The sequence below is a fragment of the Strix aluco genome, chromosome 4 (genome assembly GCF_031877795.1).
Source record: "Strix aluco isolate bStrAlu1 chromosome 4, bStrAlu1.hap1, whole genome shotgun sequence".
Lineage (NCBI taxonomy): Eukaryota > Metazoa > Chordata > Aves > Strigiformes > Strigidae > Strix > Strix aluco.
Genome location: NC_133934.1, coordinates 9,712,480 through 9,735,102, shown reverse-complemented (window position 1 = coordinate 9,735,102; position 22,623 = coordinate 9,712,480). Strand labels below are relative to the sequence as shown.

Here is a 22,623-nt window from a genome sequence, read left to right as displayed (position 1 = left end):
ATCACGAGGTCCTGTCTCATCTAGAGGCATGTGCCTGGGAACACAGGGTAGGGGGACAAAGCCGTTGTCTTCCTGAATTTTAATTTTTTATCTGAAGCAAGCCACCGTGAAGGGGAAGAACAGAGGACCAGGACAGGGATGTGTGGCCTGTTAGTGGAGAATTAGAGCCCAATTAGCAGTTAATTGAGGTGCTTTAAGGCACACAGCACACACACAATACAGCTTCTAAAACTAACACAGCTTTTGTTACTACTTCCCCCTTCACTGAAGCAGTTTTAAGGTGGGGTTTTTTTGGTAGCTTTGGTATAAAATAAACCTTGTGCACATGCATGAACTTACAGCTGTTTCCCCCCAGAACCCCCCTAAATCCCACAGCACATCACTATCAGTCCCAGAGGTGTATTTTATACTCCTCCTCTGAGCGAGATAGTGCTATCGGGTGTCTGCACATCTGGATAAAGCAGGCAAGTGATAGGGGCAGGATCCAGACCACAAAGGCATTAACCTTATGCTGCCCGAGTGCTCAGGCAGATAAATAACCCTGCACGTCCCAGAGCCTCAACCCGCACCGCTGGGAAGGCGATAGCACCCAGCGCCCTTGCTGGGGGTGCTGCCTGGGCGATCTCCAGAGCCAGTCTGGTGGGGGGGGGGGGGTCTTGTCTGGCTGTCCCTGAGCGGCCGGCTGGCAGAGCTCTCCTGACAGCATTTGTAACTGCCACCAAAAACTGATAACATCCCTAGAGGCCATTTCAATGGCTATCACTTTATTGCAAGTGTATCCAACTGGGCCGAAGGCTGGAGCCCCATTTCCCCTCCCCAAATCGGAGGTCAGAGCTTCCCTGCCTCAGAGATGCTCAAGAGTTGGTCAGAAACAGCCTCGTGCAGGTCTAAACACACAAACAGTGGGGAACAGCCCATTCGTGCTGGCTTTTACCTAAGGAAATGCACAGGGGTAGGGAAGAGAAAGGGGCTTATGTGGCTTGGGGACCCCCCCAGATGCATCTCCACAAAAGCATCCTCACCAACAATGCCTGATCTATTGCTTCATGTCCTGGGTGGCAGAAAAGACAACGCCGCGTGGTTTTGTTTTCTTCCTCTGCTCCAGTGGGACATTTCTCAGGGCAACCTCCGACCTCAGGTGGGATTTTGGGTGCGAATGCTCAAACCGCAAATGGAGGCATGTGGCCTTAGGCAGATCCTGTGCCTGGTGGCCAGGGCTGGGCAGGGTCCCATCGCAGGGCAGCGCCTGCAATGCAGTGCCCAGGCTCCACATTTGCTATATCCAGCTCCAAGAACAGTTACACTTCTGAACATGTTAGCATTAGTCAGTGAGCTGGAACAGCATGGAAATATAATCCAAGGACATGCATGACTGGACATGCATGACGGGAATGAGTGGTGTTTGGCCATGCTGGAGTGGGAGCTGGAAAAGATGCAGGCACCATCTGCACTGTGGTGTCAGTAACTTGACAGCAATACAGTTTAGGAAAAAACTGACATAAGTTTTAGATTTTATTCATTCGTACATTATTTACAGCAGTTGCTTTCATATTACAATTCTCTTTCATCTTTTCAGTTTTCACTTATAAAAAATTAACCAAATAAACCTTATATAACCAAATTTATCACAGCAGGTCTGGTTAATTTTCACAGTTACAGCGGCCATCAGGAACAGAACTTAAGTACCTACAAGTCATTTGTCCGGAGCACCTCGCCTGACCCTGCCCGAGGACACCCTGCTGTCCCTCGAGAGCTGGCTGGCTCCCAGGGCTCTGCCGACAGAAGATGGAGAGACCACGCCGCAGCGGGATAACGCTTTGTAGGCTGGAGCTCAGATGCCTAAAGCACACCAAGGGCTAATTCGCACACATCTTAACACGTCCTGCCACGCTAGAGGAACTGGTTTGTATCGATACGCCTTAACGCTATGCAAACAGCTTTCCAACAGAGCTGACTCCTGCTTCCCTCTGTAAGAAAATTATATTCATTTATTCTATTTTTTGCTATTGTTGAGCCCCAGTAGTGCAGCAGTAGAGTACACTGGGGTACGAGACTGCGGCAATGAGCATTTACCTTCCTCTGTGTGACTCCAACAGCTCTTCCTTGTGTCTGTCTCTCCCACCAGGAACGGTATTTGCAATAACTCACCCTTAAAACTATGGTGAAAAACCTGCGCTGTGTAAGGACTTACAGTATGATTCAGGCGGAGGATCCTACGTGGGCAAGTTCTCTGCCAAGGTGAAGTCCAGTCCCAGAGACCGATGGCCTTTCCTAGTACTTAATCCTGCTCCCCAGGTGCAGTAGCAGCACTGACGCCAGTGTGTTCCTAAAGGTATCATCTTCATTAACTATCTCCCTGTGCTCTCCCCCACGTGCTCATTTGCTTTACAGTGGTAATTATTGCTGTTTTAAAATATGTTCGTTTTTCTTTGAGGACTTGTAGCCACTTCCCGTTACAAAGTACAGTACATACTATGCTGAACATAGAAAACACAAGACTAATTTCACATCGGTCTTGTACAACGGTGAAGAGATGCAGAGTAAAGAGGCTGTTGGGGGGAATCCGAGTTTCTATTTAGGCATGAGTTTAGCCTGTAACCCATGAACTAAAAAGCCACTGCCTTAAACATGAGCAGTTCTGGTAAGCAATTTAGCCCCAGTTTTGGTTTGGTTTTTTTTTTTTTCAACTGACATTGGACATTTTCCAAATGCATACCACACATCTGCTTAACACTACCAAAAAAATATTTTTTTTTCCATTACCTTTACCGCATTTGTCTCAAGAAGACTTTTGCTTTAATAAAATAACACAAGCACACAAACTGCTTAAAGCTAACAGCCCAGCACAATCATAAGTACAACTCACAAAGCAACGGATGCTTTGTTAAACCTAATTATATTTTTAAAAAAGCAAATATACATATTACAAGTCAAAAGGACTAAGCTTTGGAGGAAAAGAAATTGAAAACAATGTTAGCTATATGTTCATTACGCTTACATAGCAGTAGCTGCTTCTGCATTCAAACATGTTACTCGTAAATAAATTTACAGTTGCATTATGTATTTGTTATGCTCTTGGTCTCAATAAGTCCATCTTCTACTATTTAGATGTTAAAAGCATATTCTCTCCCACAGCTGACCATCATGTAATACAAAGGCAGCACTGAACAGTGATTTTAAACAGTGATCAAACTCCAAATGCTGACTTAGAGCTTGCTGTTTTAAATGATAGTGTGTTTTAACTAAACTCTGTTGTTCAAATTACTCTATTATTTTATTTTCAATGAAAGGAACTCCAAGCGACCATTCAGGTAGCAGTTTTCTGGTGGGAGATAAGCATAATCTCTGTGCATAGTCTCTGTTACTGAGGGATGCAAGAGCACACCATTTTTTTTCTCAAGATTCTGTGTGGATCTATTTTGAGGGAGAAAAAAAATAGAGAAAATTATCCTTTTGCATTTTAAAGCTTATTTAAAGTTTGCATCCCTTTGTTTTCTTTATGTGGTACAGTATATTCCACTGCAACACTCCAGTTCGCATGGAATTAAAATGCCTTTATTAAGCTTTAAATAGAGTGCAAACCAACAGCATCACACTAGTGCTAATGAAACACAGGCTCCCAGCACAATTGAAAATGAGATTGTTAATTCAGAGGTAACTGGAGCTGGTTCCTGCCTTCGTGTGTTTGGCAATTCGGAAATCCCTGCAGTCAGTCTCTATCCATCTGCACCTCAGCCAGCAAATGTGGCAAATTAAAAGGCAGCAGACCTTCATCACGCATGGGTATGGTTCAGTGAGCCACGGGCAGCAGCAAGGAGCATGATGAGGTTTTGTGAAACCACAGTTCCCTCGGGAATTCTGACCACTGGGCTTTCTGTTCTTGCAGTTGGCCACAGCAAGAAAGGGGCCTGATCCCCCCCAGGAACCAAGCACTTTCTGCTCCCGCTGCAGGTGAGCAGCACCAGGACCCCAGGGACATCCGAACCCCAACAGCCACAGGCCAACCCTTAGTCCTGCTTCGCCTACATGGGGACTATTAAATTCAGACATCATGACCTAAAGTATCATCCTCATCTCCCATGGGGACAGGTGCAGGGGGGAAATGACTGTCCGGGTCCGAGCTCTGGGGACAGACGTCCCCAGGTTTGTTTACCCCCTGATTTCGCTGAAGGGTGATGCTGAAATGAGTCAAGATACAGAGCTGGCCCTTGGGATCTTAAGAATTTAGGTGCATCCATCTTGCATGTAGCAGAACAACTCGTGCCCTGCGAGCTGTGACGCTGTCTTTGCGGGTGCAGCTACCTCTGCAGCAACACAAACGCTGGACCTGCTTCTGTGCCCCACGCCACCCTCAGTACACACCGCCAGCCAGCTCAACCCTGCAGTGCTACTGCACCTCAGAGCCGAAGGGCACAGATCATCCTCACAGTCTCCTTATAACACCACCAAACTCATCATGCTTCCAACAAACACCTTTTATAACAAGCCTGCTTCGCCCTGACAGGGGTGACTACACTGCCAGCTATCTCCTTCCATGATGGCCAGCCTGAAAAGCCCTGCAGCCACCGTACCCCGTGGCTGTGCGTTTCTCCTCCCCAAGCAGGCAGTGCCCTGCAGCAGCCCCAACCTCCCCTGCTGCTCCCCGAGCTGTGCGTGCTGCAGCGACGGGAGCGGACAGCCCATGCAGGCGAGAGCCCAGCTCCTGACACTCAGTGCTGTGTGCGGGTACAGCCCGCAGCACGCTCGGGGAGAGGTGAAGCCTTGCTCAGAAATACCGTCCCACGTACCGCACGGTAACAGCAAAGTAAGGGAAAGGAACAGCTTTCAGCTGATGGCATTGCCACAAACTTTTCTGCATCTCCCAGCAGAGATGAATTACGGCTGCCATTTCTAAGCAAATGCAGGTGCTGTCTGCTTCACTGAAAGGAAAACATGGCATGAATTTACAACAAACACCAGTTCAAGGGTTTCAAGTAAGATTAGAAATCACTTTTTTGTTGGTTTGATTGCTCAGCATTATTGGCCTGGAGTCGTTCAGGGGCCAAGCTTCCCACAGAGCTTAGTGCCAAATATTACAAGTGCTTGAGATGCCAGTTTGCTCAGGATGTGCAGGGTGTTCCCACTCACTCCGGAGGGAATAGCCCAGGCTGTGCTGGAGGGCTGGGGCAGCCCCAAGGCTGTGGACCTCAGCCACAGCAATGCAGTTTCCTCCTTTTTTTTTCTTTTTTTTTGAATTTTTGGACATCACACCTGGTGCCTTCTCCTATGGAGCAAGGGCTCTGCCCCAGTCCCCTCCGAGCAGAGGACACTCGAGCAGTGCCCATTGCACAGGGATTAGCAGAAAAAGCCACAACACTAAGGAGAGAGCTGCCAGGTGAGGCAACTGCCTCCTCAGTGCCACCGCACGGTGTGCAGCGCAGGGGCAGCGGCCTGTGACAACTGGCCTGCACAGCGAAGTAAAAGCAGGCACCTGGCACAGCTAGGGGAAGTTCCTTTACATCTCCAACACTTCCTCCACCTAAATCTGAAGTGGTCTTACAAGCCATCATGTTTACAGAGGCTAAAACCCAAAAGTCGCTCCACTCTTCTGCGCACTCCAGCTAGAAGTGTCCTTGCAAGGAGAAACCACCAAAATAAATTAGGAGCATCCCCTCCCATCTTACACCAACATGAGTCTCTGTTGGAATTAAGAATCAACAACTGGCAATAGGATCTCAAGGGGTATCTGGCAGCAGGTCCAAGATCACAAGCTCTTCTGATCAGGACCAAACCCACAACCGTCTTGTGCTGCTCTGCACCCACCCAGCCACTGAACTGGGGTGGGAAGAGTCAAGCCCGGAGAAAGGGGGGATGGGAGCGGTCCCGATGCAGGGACGTGGCGAGCACAGGTATCTGGTGTAGACACAAGCAGCTCCCCAAAGGGGGTGCCACAAAGCCAGTACTGGGGTGCACAACCATTGCATGGAGAAGATCCCAGCTCATCGTTGTTTAAACCAGCGCACCCTGAAAGAGGCAGAGTGGACGGATTGATCTGCCAAAGGCAGTTCAACCTCAACATGTCACCCTGTGAGCTGCACCACGGTCTACCAGCACGCTGGCCCCGGCAGTGGGGGCAAGGCAGGCTGGACCCTTGGGGGGGCAGTGGGTGAGCCTGGTGTGGTCCAGAGCCCTGTGGCCATGCAGAGTAGCGACCTTCTGGCTCCAGAGCTGAGCCCTGAGCTATCACATTTAGGGAAACTTCCCATGAATGCAGATGAAACGGCAGTATCACTTGATGCTTTTAAGCCCAATCTTGTCTAATCCTATTCACAGCAGCTCTGGGTGGGAAAGCAAACAACACTGGAGGTCCTGTACCCCCGGTCCCACTGCTGCCAGCAGGGATGCAGCTCTGGCAGCCACGTGGGCTTCCCAATAAAAACCAGGGCTGTGATCAGTGGTGTTTCACCCTCTCCATCCTCCGAGGAAAGCAAAACCCAGCCTATTTGGCAGCCAGCCCTTTCCTTCAGAAACGAGCTGCCCTGGCTGGAGAGCTGGGAGTAACCAGCTGGATTTCTTCCAAAGAGCCCGGTCACAAAGCAACTGGCAGAAGCATTAAGAGAAGAAATTTGCTTGGCAGCTACTGGCCAAGTGGCAATGACTCAATGCTTATTGATGCATCTCCAGCATCCGGCGTGCCCGGGGAGGAACGTAGACAGCACCCCGAAAGCTGCACCTTTCCAAAGCACCTATTTCCCAGGCAACTCAACAGGTATTATACGATCAGATACTGTAATATCATCAGTTAAGGTTTACATGTTTTAAAGAAAATATGGGTAACCTGATGGTACTTCTGTGTCTGTGAGATCTGGTGGGATTTATTCCAGGTTTGGCTTTTCTGACAGGATGTGGAGTTTTATTACAAAGGCACAGGTATCAAATAAAACCAGCAACATTCTTTTAATTAAATATCCCAATAAAAAAATTAATGCTCAATTTAGGCTTTATGTATTCCTCCCTTATTAAGAGACTAGGTTTTGTTTTTTTTCCCCTCTGGAAAGGTTTTAGTGCAGTGATTATATAGCAACAGAAAAATAAACTAAAAAAGGCACAAACTGTTTTGTGTTTTTTTTTCTTTCAACTTTTGCTAACACTTTATATTTGTCTATTTTACTTCGGTTAATAAATCACTGAATGCAGCAAGAAAATATTCTGCCAATTTCTGTACACTATACAAAAACCCCTACCAACAGTACATTATTTCAGCTTCAGGAGAAATGTACAGCATAGAAAGACTTTTAAAAATATAGTGCCCCATACAGAAATTTTGTTAATTAAGCTCACGGTCTCTTGCTACAGTGCCCTTCACCATCCTCATTTCCCCCCTTATTGCTGGGACACACACTGGGACTCTGCCCCTCCGGCTCCTTACAGGCTGGACCAAGCCTGAGCCCAGCACTGAGCACGCTACTGGGGTTGTGCCAAACGGCTCCTCCATCCCGGCACCCCGACGAGGATGGGGCGAGCCCCCTCCCCGCTGCTCTCATTCAGCATCGCCGGCCATGTCTCAGTGCTGGGAAAGCTTTCGGCTGGAGAGGAAAGGGCACTCCTCTGTGCGGGTGAGATGCAGGCAGCATCCCAGGCGTGGGTCCGTGCTGCCCGCCCCTCTGTCCCACCGCTCCTCTCCTCTCCGCACGCCCCACGCCAGCCGCCTCCCTTCTGGGGCTCTCCCGCTGATGCTTCCATTGTGTTTGCAAGTGCAAGCGTGGTTAACACATGCTCTACCCTTTCATCAAGTTCATCATGATAGGTGGTGGGGTTTTCCCCCTCCCGCCACACGTATAATACTTCATAAAATAGTAACTTGTTTTTCCCCAGGAACTAAATTAAAGGAGTTTTCCCTTTAAATGTATTAACAGAGCTGAACCCCTCCACCCACCCCAAATTAAGTGCAGCCAGAAATGGTTTTCTGTATACTTCTGATACCACGTTTTAAAAATTAAAACCTACTGATCTTCTTTTTCCCCAAGACATAATTCATGCAAAGTTGCTATTTGTTTAAATAAGTTATAAAAGTTGATATCTCAGGCTAGAAGAAGCTGTAGTCTTGGTTATTCTTTAGTTGGCAGGCACTGTACATACATACCGGGTACAGACACATGCCGAATCTGCTTTGCATTGCTTTTTGCATTGTACAATTCACAAATCTGACATCATTAAAGCAGTTAATTACCTTTGATGGAAGGCTGCAGTGAGGCCATCTACATTTATCAAACAAGCAGCTGGTTAAGATAAGTACGCTCTTCCCCCCCCCACCCCCCCGCCCCGGCACTCCCCAAAATGCTATTATCTCTCACACGTTGCTTCTCTGAAGTGGTTAGATTTGGTATGCACATTAATGTGCAAATGTGTTGCCATAGGAACTGCAGCCTCCATTACGCCTCAATGACACCATTCAGCAAAAGCCAAAACTAAAAATAATAACAACAACAAAAAACCCCCTTAAAAATAAAATTAAAAAAGCAAACAAACAAAAAACCCCAAAAGGCAGCAAAGAGAAAGTCCAACGCACATGCGGAGTCTGGCCCAGGACTGCAGGTTACGCGTGGCTACAGAACAGCGGAGGAGATATTTAGGTTTGATCTTAACTTCACACTATGGTACAATGGGGCTCAGAGTTCAGCCGGTCCGAGTCTGTGCTGGCTTAGGAAGGAGGGGGGGAATGGAGCGGAGTCGTGGTTATCGGATGCACCCAGGGTCTCTCAGACATTTGGCAGAATGAGGCACATCCAAAAAAAGTGCAACACCAGTGCCGTGGTGGCAGTGCGATGTGTTTGAGTGCGTACACGCGCTTTCCTCTTCATGCATTGTAGCAAGCGGGTTGAGGTGGGAGGGTTTTTGCTCCCCCCACCTTTTCTTTGAAAACTATTAACCAGTAAATAACGGTAAGACGAATGCATATTCTACTTACTGGTGCATGAAATACTGAAAACTGCATTCAAGTAATATTTCTGCACTATTATGAATGCATCACTATGTTATCTTACATTTGGAAAAGGAGAAGACTATGTACACCAGAGCAGTGGTACTATTTTGCAGTTAAGTTTCTGTGCTTTACGGAGGTACCTGGGAAGGAGAGGCCGCCGCTCCGCTCCGCTCTGCCCCGCCGGGTCGCAGGACTCCCAGCACCACCACCTACAGCATGCGAGGAAGGAGCGCTGCTCGGCCGGCCGATCGAGCTGCACGGAGCAAACCAAAAGATGACATGAGGGAACAAAAACTCAACCCAAATTGGCAAATCAACAGTGACGAGAAATAGAAGGGTAATTTATTATTTTTGAAGGGGGAGGAGGAGGAGGAAAAAAAAATAATTTTTTTTTGTTTGGTTGGTTGGATTTTTTTTTATTCTTCCCGCAGCTGCAGGCGGTAGCGGTGGTAGCGGACCTGGAAAAACATTCTCTCCAATAAGGAGCGCGTCATTCCCGGCAGGGCATAATGTTCGACGACACCCACGTGCTTGAACCCCAAGGACTCATAGAGCTTGTGGGCTGCCATCTTCACGGCTGTGGTTCCCAGCACGACGGAGGAGTAGTTGTTGAGCACAGCAAACTCCAGCACTTTGCGGCCCAGGGCCTTGGCGATCCCTTTGCCGCGGTAGTTGGAGTCGACAGACATGCGGCGCAGCTCCACCGTGTTGTCCTCCTCGTTGCCCCGCGCTGCCACGATCCCCACTACGTTGCCATCCAGGACAGCGACCCAGAAACAGGAGCCTGTAGGAGATAAAGCAGCACATGTAGCCACCGGCCACCCTGGATGGGCAAGGCAGGCAAAGCACCCGTTGACAAACGCACCAATGGGAGCTGGGCTTGGGGTCAGAAATCACCTCTCTGTCACATGTGGGGACTAACAACCTCCATAAATAAGGACCAACCTTTCTTTTCCCTTGATGCTTTGAAGGGAATGTTGTTTTCCCAAGGAAAATGCACAGGAAAGTCACTACAAACCAAAACAAGATTCGCAGGGACCAAACATTATGAAGTGCGTTGGGCTGCCATCACACACAGGTACCAATCCTCAGCTCGTGGTGGCACTTGATGCGTAACTTCTGACCCGCACGCAATCGCGCTCTCCTGTCCTACCAGTAACTTCACTGCAGTGAGTCCCAGATGCCTCCCAGCACAGCACAACCCATCTTTGGCTGCTTGTTGCATCCCACCCTGAGACCCAGCAGCAGCACAGGCAGCCCCTCGTATGCTTTGCTGCCAAACTCCTCCTTTACTGGGAGTCACACTTTCCAGCGGCTCTCGTCTCCAGGCAAACAGCTCGTCTGCGGTGCGGGCAGCGCAGCACCAGGCTCATTCGCTGAGAGCTGCCAATGTGCTCTGGGCAGACCCGTGGTCTCCAAAGCGAGCAGGGGTGGCCACAAGCAGGCAGGGAGCCCACAGGGGAGAAGCACAGGGTGGTGCACAAAGCATCTTCAGCTATTTGAGAGGGCAGGACCCAACTGGGATGGCAGTGAAGGAGGGAAAGGCTGAGCCCCTTTTCCCGGTGCTGCAGCAAGAGGCAGAGAGCCAGCTCAGAACAGGGCAGGAGCCCCAGTCCTGGGTCACAGCTGGCAGGGCTGGGACACAGGGAGGTGGTGGAGCCTCCCTAGGTCTGGGAAACCTGTACCTGCTGTGGGCCAGACACCAAGCCATGGTCCCAACCTCTTGCTGGGACACATAAGGATATTGTTTTCCAGGTGCAATGCAGGAGCAGCCCTGATGGCTCAGGGCTCCCAGTAACTCCTCCTGCCACCCACTTCTCCATCCATGAGGACCTGATATGAAAAGTTATATAAGTGACTCGCTGGTTTCTTTCTGACCTCTCCATATGCACGTCTGGATATGTAAGTGCATCCTTCTCTTGGGGACTTCAGGAGCTCAGTGCAGGACGTGCCTAAGACAGCTTCAAATAAAATCTAAACTGGGCAGCAAGATGCTGGTAGTGAGAAACTGGAACGACGAAAGCCAACAGAGCACCAACAGGGAAAAACGCCATATACACCCCCAGAAAGAGCATCTCCTGTGCACAGCCATGATCAGGCTCACTCACCCCTTTTCCCCCACAGGTTGGGATGCTTGTGGCCAGGTCTCCCTTGCTTTGGAGCTGCTGCTCCTCCTCTGCTGGCCTGCGCCAGGCAAGAGCATCTCCTGAGCTGGAAACGGTGCTCCAGCAACTCAGGCCAAAAACATGTAGAGTTTCAGTGAGCAAAACCAGCGCATCCTGAACTGTGCCCCGGTGCCGGTCAGCTGGCACACTGCTCCAGGAACGAGGACGTGGCTTAACGAACAGGCTGCGCTTTGGGGGTGCAGGGGTGTCAGCACTGCCACTCTGCCATGGGGCCGAAGGGTCCATAAGGCCAATGCTACATTCAAGAGGCCAAAGCAAAAACCAATCTAATCAAAGCCCAGCAACCTGAAGGGCACCCAATTCGGCTTGGAGCAAGCACGCTGCGGTCCCAAGCACTCCAACCACAGCCCCAGTTATGAAGCTCAAATAAAACTCAACCTCGCTGGAGAGAAGCAGCAATACCATCCCACCCCACTGCTTGTACTGGCCAACAAACAGTAAAGCTGATGCAATTAGAAACTGCTGTTAACTCTGGAGTGTTACAGCATCACTTGGCCCCACCAGCAAGGGGACTTGGGGAAAAAAAAAAAACCACCCAAACCGCAAATGAAATTCAAGTAACGAATTACTCAGGTCTTAACTAAAGATCTTTACAGAAAATCCTGGTGAAGGAAAAATTTGGAAAATCAGGAAAAATTTCCTGTTGAAGGAACTAAGACGACCAGTGTTGTCAGCACAGGGCAACTGTGACCTTAGCTTGGATATTGCTTAATTAACACCCAAGAAAGCCACTATTCAATTACAGCAGCTAACGAGGGGCACTGACATGTCTCTCACCAAGGAAAGTGCTGACTTTCGGTGTTCAGGAGGAACAGGACCCCATCACAGGAGAAACCTCTGGCACACTGCAACCTGCCACAGGCTAAGCAGAAGAAAACCTGACTTGGGCAGCAGCTCCATCTTTAGTATCAACCCTGCCAACCACCCCAACCCAAGTGCATGGCACGTCTCAGTAAGGACTGGCATTAAACAGTCCGCATGGGTGCTCAGGGGTGCACAGCACTGCTCCCCCTGCAAAATGGGCAGGGCATGAGGAGTGTAACGAATAAGGCAACTCAAGAGTCCTTCGCTACTGTAGGAGAGCAAAGCACAGAGCAGAGGGAGGTCTCCTGGGCTGCTGCCTGCGGGACAAATGCACCTTGCAACTCGGCAAAGCCATCAGGAAGAAACGGCTGAGGTCTTCCGCACTTCCCCGCAGCACGGCACAGCCCAACTGCTGAGGGAAAGCTGGGTACGAACAAGGCACGGGGAACCAGCCCAGGCTCAACCCAGTACACCAGGCTCATCCCCACCTTCAGACTGATCTGCAGCTCCAGCAACACTCACTTTTGTTCCCACTGCAAGCAAGTCATTATGCTGTCGCTATCTAGGTCAACAGCTAATTTTTAAAACACCAGGACCCATCCTGACCCATTTATCATGAGCAGTTAAGATGTCTCTCCTCCGCTGCTGCGTTGACAGTGCGGCTTGTTCCCCTGCATTCACCCGCATCTCAAAACATTAATTTATTCAGACACGACCCCAGATGAAGACCTACAAGTGCTGAAACCCAGCAGCCACCTTCCATCTGAATACAAATCGCAGGGCTGAAAGCTCACCGCTCTCAGCTCCGCAGTGCTGTTTTTAAACTGCTCATCACGCGGCAGCTCCGCCCAACGCACCCCCCAGCCCATCCAACATGCCTCTGGCCACACAGCAAGCACACCACGAAATTAGGGCCACACTGATCCTCACCCCTACATGCATGGCTACCAATTTCAGCTTCTGCAGTGTAGTCCAAAAAGGGGGTTCATGAGCCCCACCATGTTTGGGGAGCAGAGGTGGGATGCTCCCCTGGGGGCACATGGTGCTGTCCCCAGCACCCACCTGGTCCTGAGGCAGCCCCAAGAAGCACCACACACCAGCCATCAACTGGTGCCCACCAAGCCACAGCCAGTGGCACAGCCACCGCATCCCTCTCATCCAGCCCTATGCACAGCACCTCCTCCTGGTGCTTCTTCAGCAAGTCTGCCTCATTTTCCTCAAACCAGAGACACCAACCTAGGTTCCTCTCGGCTGGAGGTTATGCGATGACTTCCCTGTTTGCTTCCCGCTTTTATTCATGATTTTCCCTTCTTAGCAAGCACCTCTCCTCTGTGCCCACCAAGCACAAGAGACTGCTAAAGCTCACTCAGCAACACTTCCCACATTTGTAAAACAGCACGTTTCTAGTATTTTTGGGTCTTCTGCCTATTTAAAATCCAAATCTGGCATGCATGCCACATCAGAGCTCACAAGGCCCTTCACACCCCCAGCCTCCTATAACCAGCCTCCAGGATGGAGGCTGTACCCTCACACTCATCCACCCCGGTGGGGACCAGCCCGGTTGCAAGCAGCGTGACAGCACACCCGCACTCCTTGTTAGTTTATACTTACAACTTTAAATCTTAATTATAATGATTTTGAGTTCAACGTGAAAAGAAATAGTATCTGGCACATCTCCCAGTGTGTTGTGCACGCAATGCTTATAATTAGCAGCAGACAGGACACATCTGCTCAAACAATGCGAGTTGTATTCGGCTCTTGTTTACACCAGCGCCATCAATCCCCAAGATGTTTACCCTGCCACCCACCTTGTGTCTGCACCTGCTCTGAGAATCACCAGTGGCCAGATCCTTCAGCCTACTAAAGACACCTCAAGTTTCCAAAGGTGGCTACAAGCCCAGGAGCAGCTTTCACCCAGGGGGTTGTCAAATCCCTCCTCCAGGGAGCTGCATCCCATTCAGATGGGGATTTGCCACTGAAAGCTGTTCTGGGGTCCCATCATTTGCTGCTGACCTTGGGCTGAGACCTTCTCTCCTCTGGGCAAACCCTTCAGATTCAGAGCAGGAACCCTGAAGGTCTACAGTTTGCTTTTTACCCAAACTCAACATGTTTTCAGCAATCCTAGCCAGCTGCAGCTCCTCACCATATCCACTCTTCCAGCAGCACTCACTCTGAAGCAGGGTGGAAGCACCCTGGGAAAACCACCCCACACTGCCACCCCCCAGGGCTGGGGGGTTCTCTTCCAGATCTTTTCTGGACTGAGGGGATTGACTCGGAGCATGTCTTGTTTTTGCACTTTTTCACACCTAGGATGAAATAAAATTAACTTCATCTCACCTATCAGTAATGAGCAACAGCCTTGTTTGCAGTGCTATTAATAGCAGGAGCTGACGTTTTACTCTCTCACACTGCTATCTGAAAATAATCACTGCTGCAAAGATAAACACAAACCTTGACGGCTACGACTCTCCCTGCCCTTCAGATACTCATCCCGTGGCAACGTCTCTGCCTTTGCCTTCATCTGCCTCCATCTCCTGGGGTCCCCCATCAACTCATTGCTACAGTCATCCAAAGCCCTTCCAGCTCACTCCAAGTCTGCTCTTCATGGATGTCTTGCACTTAACTACAGATGCCCCATGAACACCTCTTGGGAGTACTGGAGGTACCTACTGGAGGCATTAGCTGTTTCCAGCCAAACACCAAGCCTCTTTGATTACCAATCTGACCCGGCCCCTTCAGGCTGCCATCAGGTGAAGGTGAGAAGCAGCAGTCATGGAAAGCCCACCACCACCACCTTGCTTAGCTTTCTCCACTCCCCCAGCATGCTGCCTTACCACACAGAGTTTCCACTTTAGGAACTGAGACAAAAGCTGTAATAAAGGAAGAAATTTTTTACAATGACAGGGGTGAGACACTAGAACAGGTTTCCCAGAGAAGCTGTGGGTGCCCCATCTTTGGAAGCGTTCAAGGTCAGGTTGGACGGGGCTTTGAGCAACCTGGTCTATTGAAAGATGTTCCTGCCCACGGCAGAGGGGTTGGACTAGATGATCTTTAAAGGTCCCTTCCAACCCAAACCATTCTATAAAAAAACCCCAAACCTTGGGATGCATGCATCTATGAAAAAGCACAAAATGGCTGTGAGGTGTGTAACAAGGAAGATAATTTTGGGTTGTTCACGCTTCACAGCAAGGTCAGACATGGTTCCTCAGCTGATGGCACTTGGGGCCTGAAAGCACGCACAATTGCTATGTCTTTCTGCTGTAAATTTAAGGATGATTCCCAGCTTTTGAGGGTCAAACAAGAGCATTCTTCTAACTTACACAGCCCTCTTCCGCAGTACAGGCTGCCCTCAGGCTCCACACACTGCTGCCAGCCCCAAATCCCAAGGCCTTCTGAGAGTGGTGGCACCGTAATGGCCACTTACCCTCCACTCAAAGCACCCACCACTCCTGCCCAAGGAGGACATGCCGTGCCATCCCCCAGCTGTGCTCGCAAGCCTCCTCTCCTGCTCTCCTCCACCATCATGAGCTGCACAGCTCTCCCCCACACAGCCGACAAGGATGGTGGGTGAAAATAAATTCATTTATTTTTGCTGCAAATTCTTCTACACCCTTTGGTGAATAAAAGGCCGGTGGGTGGATGGGTGGAAAGATTGGAGCCAAAAGCAACAGCAGAGAGTACTGCTAGAAGAGAGGGGGAAAATGAGACATCAGCCTTCCCCACCAGCATGAGTCCTACACGATTGACTATAGCAGGTTCCCACAGCTTTCCTAAGTCCCTTAGCGCTCAAGGACCACTACCCCAAAACCCAGAATTTAACAGCAGTGTGTTGCTCTGAAAAAGCAAAGCCCTGTCTGCCAAGTAAAACCCATTGTTTTCTAGTAAATTCTAGTATTTCCATAGGAGAGCTCTGATGTCCCAAGACATCCTGAGCTCACATGGTCCTCCTGGGTGCCAGCACCTGTGCACCGAGGGGTGAGGGGCTGAGCCGGGTAAAACCTACACCTGCTTTCCCCAGGGCTGGAGAGAGGACAGAGCAGCTCCTGCAGCCACCACCAACTGTTGGTGCTAATTCTGCATGGGTGGGGTTGCATCCCCACAGGAAGGAGTTTTCCTTGGAAGCTAAGCACAGCGCAAGTACGGAAGCCTTCCCCAGAGGCAGGCCAGTCTTTTCCCCTCTTTCTTCAAGGGTGGCACCACCACCTCCCGCAGCTGAGCTTTTATGAACTCTTGAGGGTTATTTGTGGAACATAATTTTCAGACAGACATGCAACTTCTCAAAGCAATGTCCGTTCAAGTACGGACTGCGATTTTCAGTTCTGCTTTAGCATGTCACCACAGTGACGCAAATGTGAGCAATTCCCTTTTTGGCTCAAAGCTGTCCTGGGTGCCATCCTCAGAGCATTGTCCAGACGAGGGGACCAGCAGAGCCACTCAGCAGCTACCACCACCACTGCTGGGAACCTGCTGTGCCAACACCAGCTCCTCTGCACGCTCACAGCAGAGCCAGGAAAGCATCTGAGCACTGGCCACTGTAAGAAAAGGAAGCTGATAATAAGAGAAACTCTGACCAGGCTCCCCAAAATTAAAAACTAGGAACCTGCATCCCTGGCAGAGATGTGATGTGCAGGTGTGAGCTCTGGGAGGGGAGGGAGGCTGCCCACAGGCTCCGTGACTGTCTTCAGGGCACTGCTGGGAGAAACAGCATCCTGCACAGGGCAAACATAGCGCTTAGGGATATGGTGTAGTTGAGAACAGTCAGTGTTAGGTTAATGGTTGGACTAGATGATCTTCAAGGTCTTTTCCAACCTAGATGATTCTGTGAAACATCCCTCTCTCACCTAGATTTTTTTCCCCCCAGGCTGCTACAAAGGGACAAAAGGGGGAAAAAGCCCAAACAAATGTAAAAACCCCAAAATTATCCCTGTGCTTCTCATAGGACAGGACCTGCAATTGCCTGTGTCCCTCGCTCTTGATATACCTACATAAAAGCTTGACAAAAGTGACAGGCTTGCTAACCCCAGAGATCTGAATGCCCCAATCTCCCTGTGACCCAGTGACATACCATGGCACAGCCCAGTGCTATACTAGTGCATGGAAATATCTGGACACAGAAAATACAACACACTGTCACATCATGAAGCTTTAAGTATTTGCACTTGGAATCCCTTGTTCAGCCTCCTATGCCATCTTTTGGGGTGATTTTGGCCGGGGCAGCAGTCACTTCTGCCAAGCAGGGGTGGTCCAAGCAAGGTAGTATAGAGGCAACCAGGGGGTGCCCTGCACATGCTGTGCAATTATTACCTATTTATAGATAACCAGTTAAAGAGCCCCAAAATTCAGTGTCTCACCTCTCCTCATTTTACATACCTCGCTTTAAGCAAGGCAGGCTGTACGCAGCAGCAAGCAGTCAGTCCCCAGCCCAATGCTGGCTGTGCCATGCCTGTGTATTGCTGATGCCATTTAAATCCCTGCCCTTTAATCCCATCTGGGTTTTGAAGAGTGACCACAGGAACCCAGCATTTGAAGCACCTCTCCCTCTCCTTCCCCTCCATCCTTGGCGAAACACGGGGCAGACCAGCTGAGTTACATCAACACCAAGGGAAACAGGTGGCTCTTCTGGGGAGAGCACAGCTGCTGTGATGGGAATGCTGCTGGCAGGAGGAGTCTGGGGCACAGACGTGGCACATCAGCTGCTGCCCGGCCACAGACACAGGCAGCTTGGGCACAGGGACTAACCAAGGACAGGTAACAGCTGTACCTGCTACTGACTGCAACTGCTCAAGTAGCCAGGATGGGGAGGGATTTATTTCTCTGTTTATGAGGTACATTATCATCCTATTATCTCTCCTTACCACCATCTTTCCCATGTCTTGACTTTCTCTCCTCTCCACCTTTCTCATTCCCCTTGGCTTCAAGCAGGGCTGCCTAACAGCTCACACAATTCCTGCTAATAACACTACACTTGACTTCAGTTAAAAGGCATTCCTGGAGGGCTCCCACAAAATAATGGCCTTTCAGAGTAGTTTATGGCCATGGAAGCCGGTTGAGATGTGAGAGACCTTGACTCAAGACACTCCTGACACCCATGAGCATCTCTCAACACCAGACAAGGCCCAGGCATGGGGGAACAAAAAATGTCAGGGACACATAAGAATTATTCATGCATGAAATTAGAAATGCTGTGGGACCCCTTCCTTCCCATAAATAACTCCACATAACCTACCACTGCAGGATTCATTGCCCTGTTATAAATAATTCTCTGCTGGAAGAGCACAGGGCAGCGAATCTATATGCCGAGGGTGGGTGACACCCCTTGATTCATGGGGCATCTGGACAGCAGGCAATGAGATCACCTACACAGCATGAAAAGAAGATGGATGAATTGGTCCTGAGCAACCAGCTCAGCTACTTCTCCAACTACCTTGTTTTCCATGCTTGCTACTTTTTAGCTTTGTTGTTGTTAGCAAGGGCTGTAGCTGCTTAGAACCATTTCTAAGCTCAGGCAAAGCCTCCATAGCTGCAATCAGATCAGTGGGATGACAGTGACATCCAGCATGCGACCTGCAACACAGCCACAGCGCAGTTTCATGCACATTCACTACCAGAAACACCTTGACCATGACCCACAACAGCACTGGGTCTCAAACTGCTCCAGGAGACAGGAATTCAGAGGTGGCCTCTGCAGCTGATAAACCGGAGCATAAAATGAGACACGGTGGGTGATGAGCTTTTGAACTGCAGGCAACAGCTGGCCAAAATGTCTGTGCAAACCCAAAAGTGTATTTGGATTCAGACTGGTATAAGCCATAACGTGCCACCACTGATCAACCTGAAGCAGCAGCACACACTGCACAGGTGATGATCCCACCAGGAGGTTTTGCTGCAGCCCAGCTTTACCTTCACCTGGGTATGGAAATGGTAGTGGGGTTGCAATTTGGAGTAACAGTACAAGAACTGACATTCATCAGTGCCTGCTCCATGCCTCCTGACAGAGCTGGTTCGTCCTCAAAAGCACCTGACTACTTTATCACAGGTATTCCATTTTGGAGTGTCAAAGCCCCTGGAAAACCCCTAAGATATTGACAGCTAGCTACAGTTTACTTTCACTCTAATATTTTGATTGGAGAAAAGAAACACATTCTGCAGCAAACAGACTTCAGAAAGTAGTCAGGTTTGGTCCTAAACAGCATCTCCTGCTGTCACTGCTGGGGATGTAACCCAGCAGACATTTCTAATCTTCTTAAAACCTTTGCTTTAAACTTCACCCTGTTTCTCTGAAACAGCTATATGACAGCTCTTACCCATGCACCTTACTTGTCTAAAGCTTCAGGAGGACCCAGCCTGGACATCTGGATCAACGCAAGCTGTTAGTGGCCATACCCCATGTCAGCACTTCACAGGTTGATTTTTCAAACAGGCTTCAGTCCCACAGGGCCCAGAGTGTCACCACATGTGACAGCACCAGGGGAGCTCAGCAAAGCCCTGGGAAGCACTCGGCACATCTCAGGAACAGGCTTTTGATGAGACAGCTAGAAATTCAGGCGATGCCGCAGACAGGGTAGACAGCCCTTCCAGCACATTTCAGAGGGTGCTATATTAAGAAGTGCAACAGCAGGACTTTAAAATCTTGTATCTGGCTTTTTTGCTGGCTGTGGTGCACCTTGAAAAGCAAAGACTGTAATAACGCCAACGTATAACAACTGTTCAAGAAAAAGCTGCAGAGGCAGTTATGGGGGATTAGAAGTACCGTGGTTATCAGAGGGCATATTTAGCCTGGTCCAGTGCTCTGCTCTCCACTATTGAAAAGAAGGACATACGACAAAGAAGAGACAAAACCACCAGTGTTGCGATTGGGGTCTACCTGCTGGGTCATCAAAAGAAAGCACAGTTTGAGAAACCAGGCATTGTTGGTGGTTTTTGCATGTGAGCAATTGTTATCGATAAGCAAAGAATTAAATAGCTTAAAGGAGCGGATAAAGACTAGAATATGCGATTTTGGCCTGGCATTGTCCTCAGGGCTAACTGGATGATGAGTCCCAGCTCAATGGAGCTGGCTCAGCAGAACAGACTGGTCTGCACAAATGGGCAAAACCAGGAAAAAAAAAGTATTTAAAGTACTTGCAGAGTAGATGTTCCCTATGCATCCAAAATCCATGCTAAGCCTATCAACTGCAGAGTCAGATCTTAAGTAAACGAATGCATTAAAATTTAGACTGGTTTTTAGTTAGAAGTTTAAAGGAAAAAAAGAAATCAAGTCCTTCTGTCGGCTTTGCTAGCCTGTGCCCTCCCAGCAACTGCTCCAAAAGACTGATGTGACAATTAAGTGCTTGTTAGTTAAATTAGTTTACAAGATCAAATGTATTGCTGGTTGTGTTTTAAACCAGCTCCTTAAAAGGACATTGTTAAGGCTTGGTCTCCATCTTCTACATCAATCTTTCATTATATGGCTTTACTGCTTTCAGAAAGGTACTGAATTTACATTACAGCACTTTCCACTTCCAAATACTGAAAAAACTGGAAAATCTACAATTATTGGATGTTTTAGAAGTCATTATTTGCTAACTGACTTTTACTTCATAGGCATTACTGTAAAACAGCACTGAGCAATAATCATCAAATGACTTCCTTTTAGCTTAGCAGTTGCCCTAGCCATAAATCATACAGGGAAAACAGATAAAAATCGATCTTATTTTCGCCATCCATCATTACTCGTCTGGTCTAAATTTAGCAAAGACTCCCTTTAGATCAATAGAAGTGTCTGTATCTACACAGGTATTGCACCAAATGCCTCACAGCAAAGAGAGAAACTAATGCTACATTTACTTAAGGTTAAATAATAAATGCAATTCTGAGCTCTACAAGGACTTCCAAGGAGTTTTATGTTGCTCTAACCAAGGTCAACAACCTCTAAGGCAAGTCACCCTCCAGGAGAGCCCCTCTTCTGCAAATGACCACAGCAAAAGCCTACACAGCTCACTGTAAACAATTACTTTTAGCCAGGAATAAGGTAGGCAAGATGAATGGCACCCAAGATGTTGGTTCAAACTTAAAGTATGGCATAATGATGCGTTAGGACAGAATAACCCATCTATGCGTGCAAACTCTTTAAATCAGAGTCAAAGCTGAGAGGTTCCTGCCCTACCTTAGAGCCAGATCACCCACCTATAGTGAAAAGGGAGGGACTAAAAATATTTGCATATTTAAAATGTGATGGACAAAAAAAAAACCCCAAACCAAAACACACACCAAAGCAGGACTACATTGCTTACATCACTTTTAGGGGCATCAAGGACAGCAGAACTGGGAATAGGTCACCCCCGGCACGTAACCAACTGCATTTTACAGCACATAATCCCAACGCATGGGATGGGGCTCCTTAAGTGCTGGTGCAGATGCTGACTGGTTCTGCAAACACACCCAAATCCACATCTGTAAGGCAGAGAAGTGATAGAAATGGGCAACGGCACAATATTCAATTGTAAGTCATGTAAAGGATGCATATATTCAGCCAAAACATGCTGTACAGCATGTTTCAGTGGTTCTGAACATGGGTTTTTTCCCTGCTTAGCACATTCCTGCTGCCCTCAGAAGCCTCTGAATGAGGACTTCACTACCACAGCAGTTGCTGAGCAACAATGACAAGTAGCAGTTAACAATATTTATGGTGCAGAAACCCTGACCAGAAAAAGTCTCAGACCCCAGGGCAGCTCCTCTGCTTTCCTTCCTGGGGCATACCAGGAACTGACAGACAGGGACTACATTTCAGCAAATGCTGCACAGCAAAGAGAAGCTACCATGATACTGTCCTAACACTAACGATAAACACAACTCTGTTGCACTCAAAGCCTTTCTTTCTGCAGATGACTTGAGTTTCACAAGAATCCTACCCTGTTGCTAACACAAAGAATCAAACCTCCCTGACCTCTAACTTTCCATTGTATTAATAATCTACAGGAGTGAAACAGCAGTCACAAGGAATTGTATTTTCTCTCAAACCATAGTGAAGAATTCATTACTCAACATGGAAGATACCAGAAAAAAAGAAAAGGTTCAGGGCACAGATTTGGTACAAACTACCAGCTGAAGTCAGAAGGTACATGGCTTGATCTCCCTGAGTCTATTGCAAGCAATAAATATTTCTTCCTATTTCTAGCACAGCAGCTTGAAACACTGCTGCACACATACCCTTCCCAGAGCTCACGCATCCAACAAGGACACCAGTTAGAATCAGTTGGGACCAACCCACCCCATCATATCACAGCATGCAAACAGTCACCATCTGCCACACCAAGATGAGCCCCCAAAATCCACTGCAATGGACTGGGAAGAGCTCAAGAAGCAAGGAGTGAGGGTGGCACTGAAGCACAGCTCACTACCTCTGCCCTCCCCAGCTGCTCCTTTGGGCACTTCTCACTGGGACCAATCCTGTCTGACGATCCTGTTAGTATAAGCCCCCCAAACCAACGGGTCAAACCTATTGCCCTAACCTCTGGGTAAGGAGTAGATGACTAAATAACAGGGGAACTGAAATGATAATAAAGCTGGTAAGGACAATCAGGTTTTGGTCAAACATCCAAACCCACAGTCTCTCTGCCCTGCTGCCATCGAGGCAGCACAGTGTCTCTGCAGACACACACATCCTGGCACAGACGGTGATGGAAAACAAAA

General features: G+C 48.7%; 1 protein-coding gene across 1 annotated transcript in view; it reads right to left on the bottom strand.

The window, feature by feature from the left end:
* Positions 1-1,481: 1,481 nt before the first annotated feature.
* NAT8L (N-acetyltransferase 8 like) overlaps positions 1,482-22,623 on the bottom strand; it is a 36,824-nt gene continuing 15,682 nt past the window's right edge. Inside the window, exon 3 of the mRNA XM_074821954.1 lies at positions 1,482-9,746. Coding sequence (XP_074678055.1) covers positions 9,379-9,746 — 368 coding nt within the window. The 3' untranslated portion in view covers positions 1,482-9,378. The remainder of the gene's footprint in view (positions 9,747-22,623) is intronic.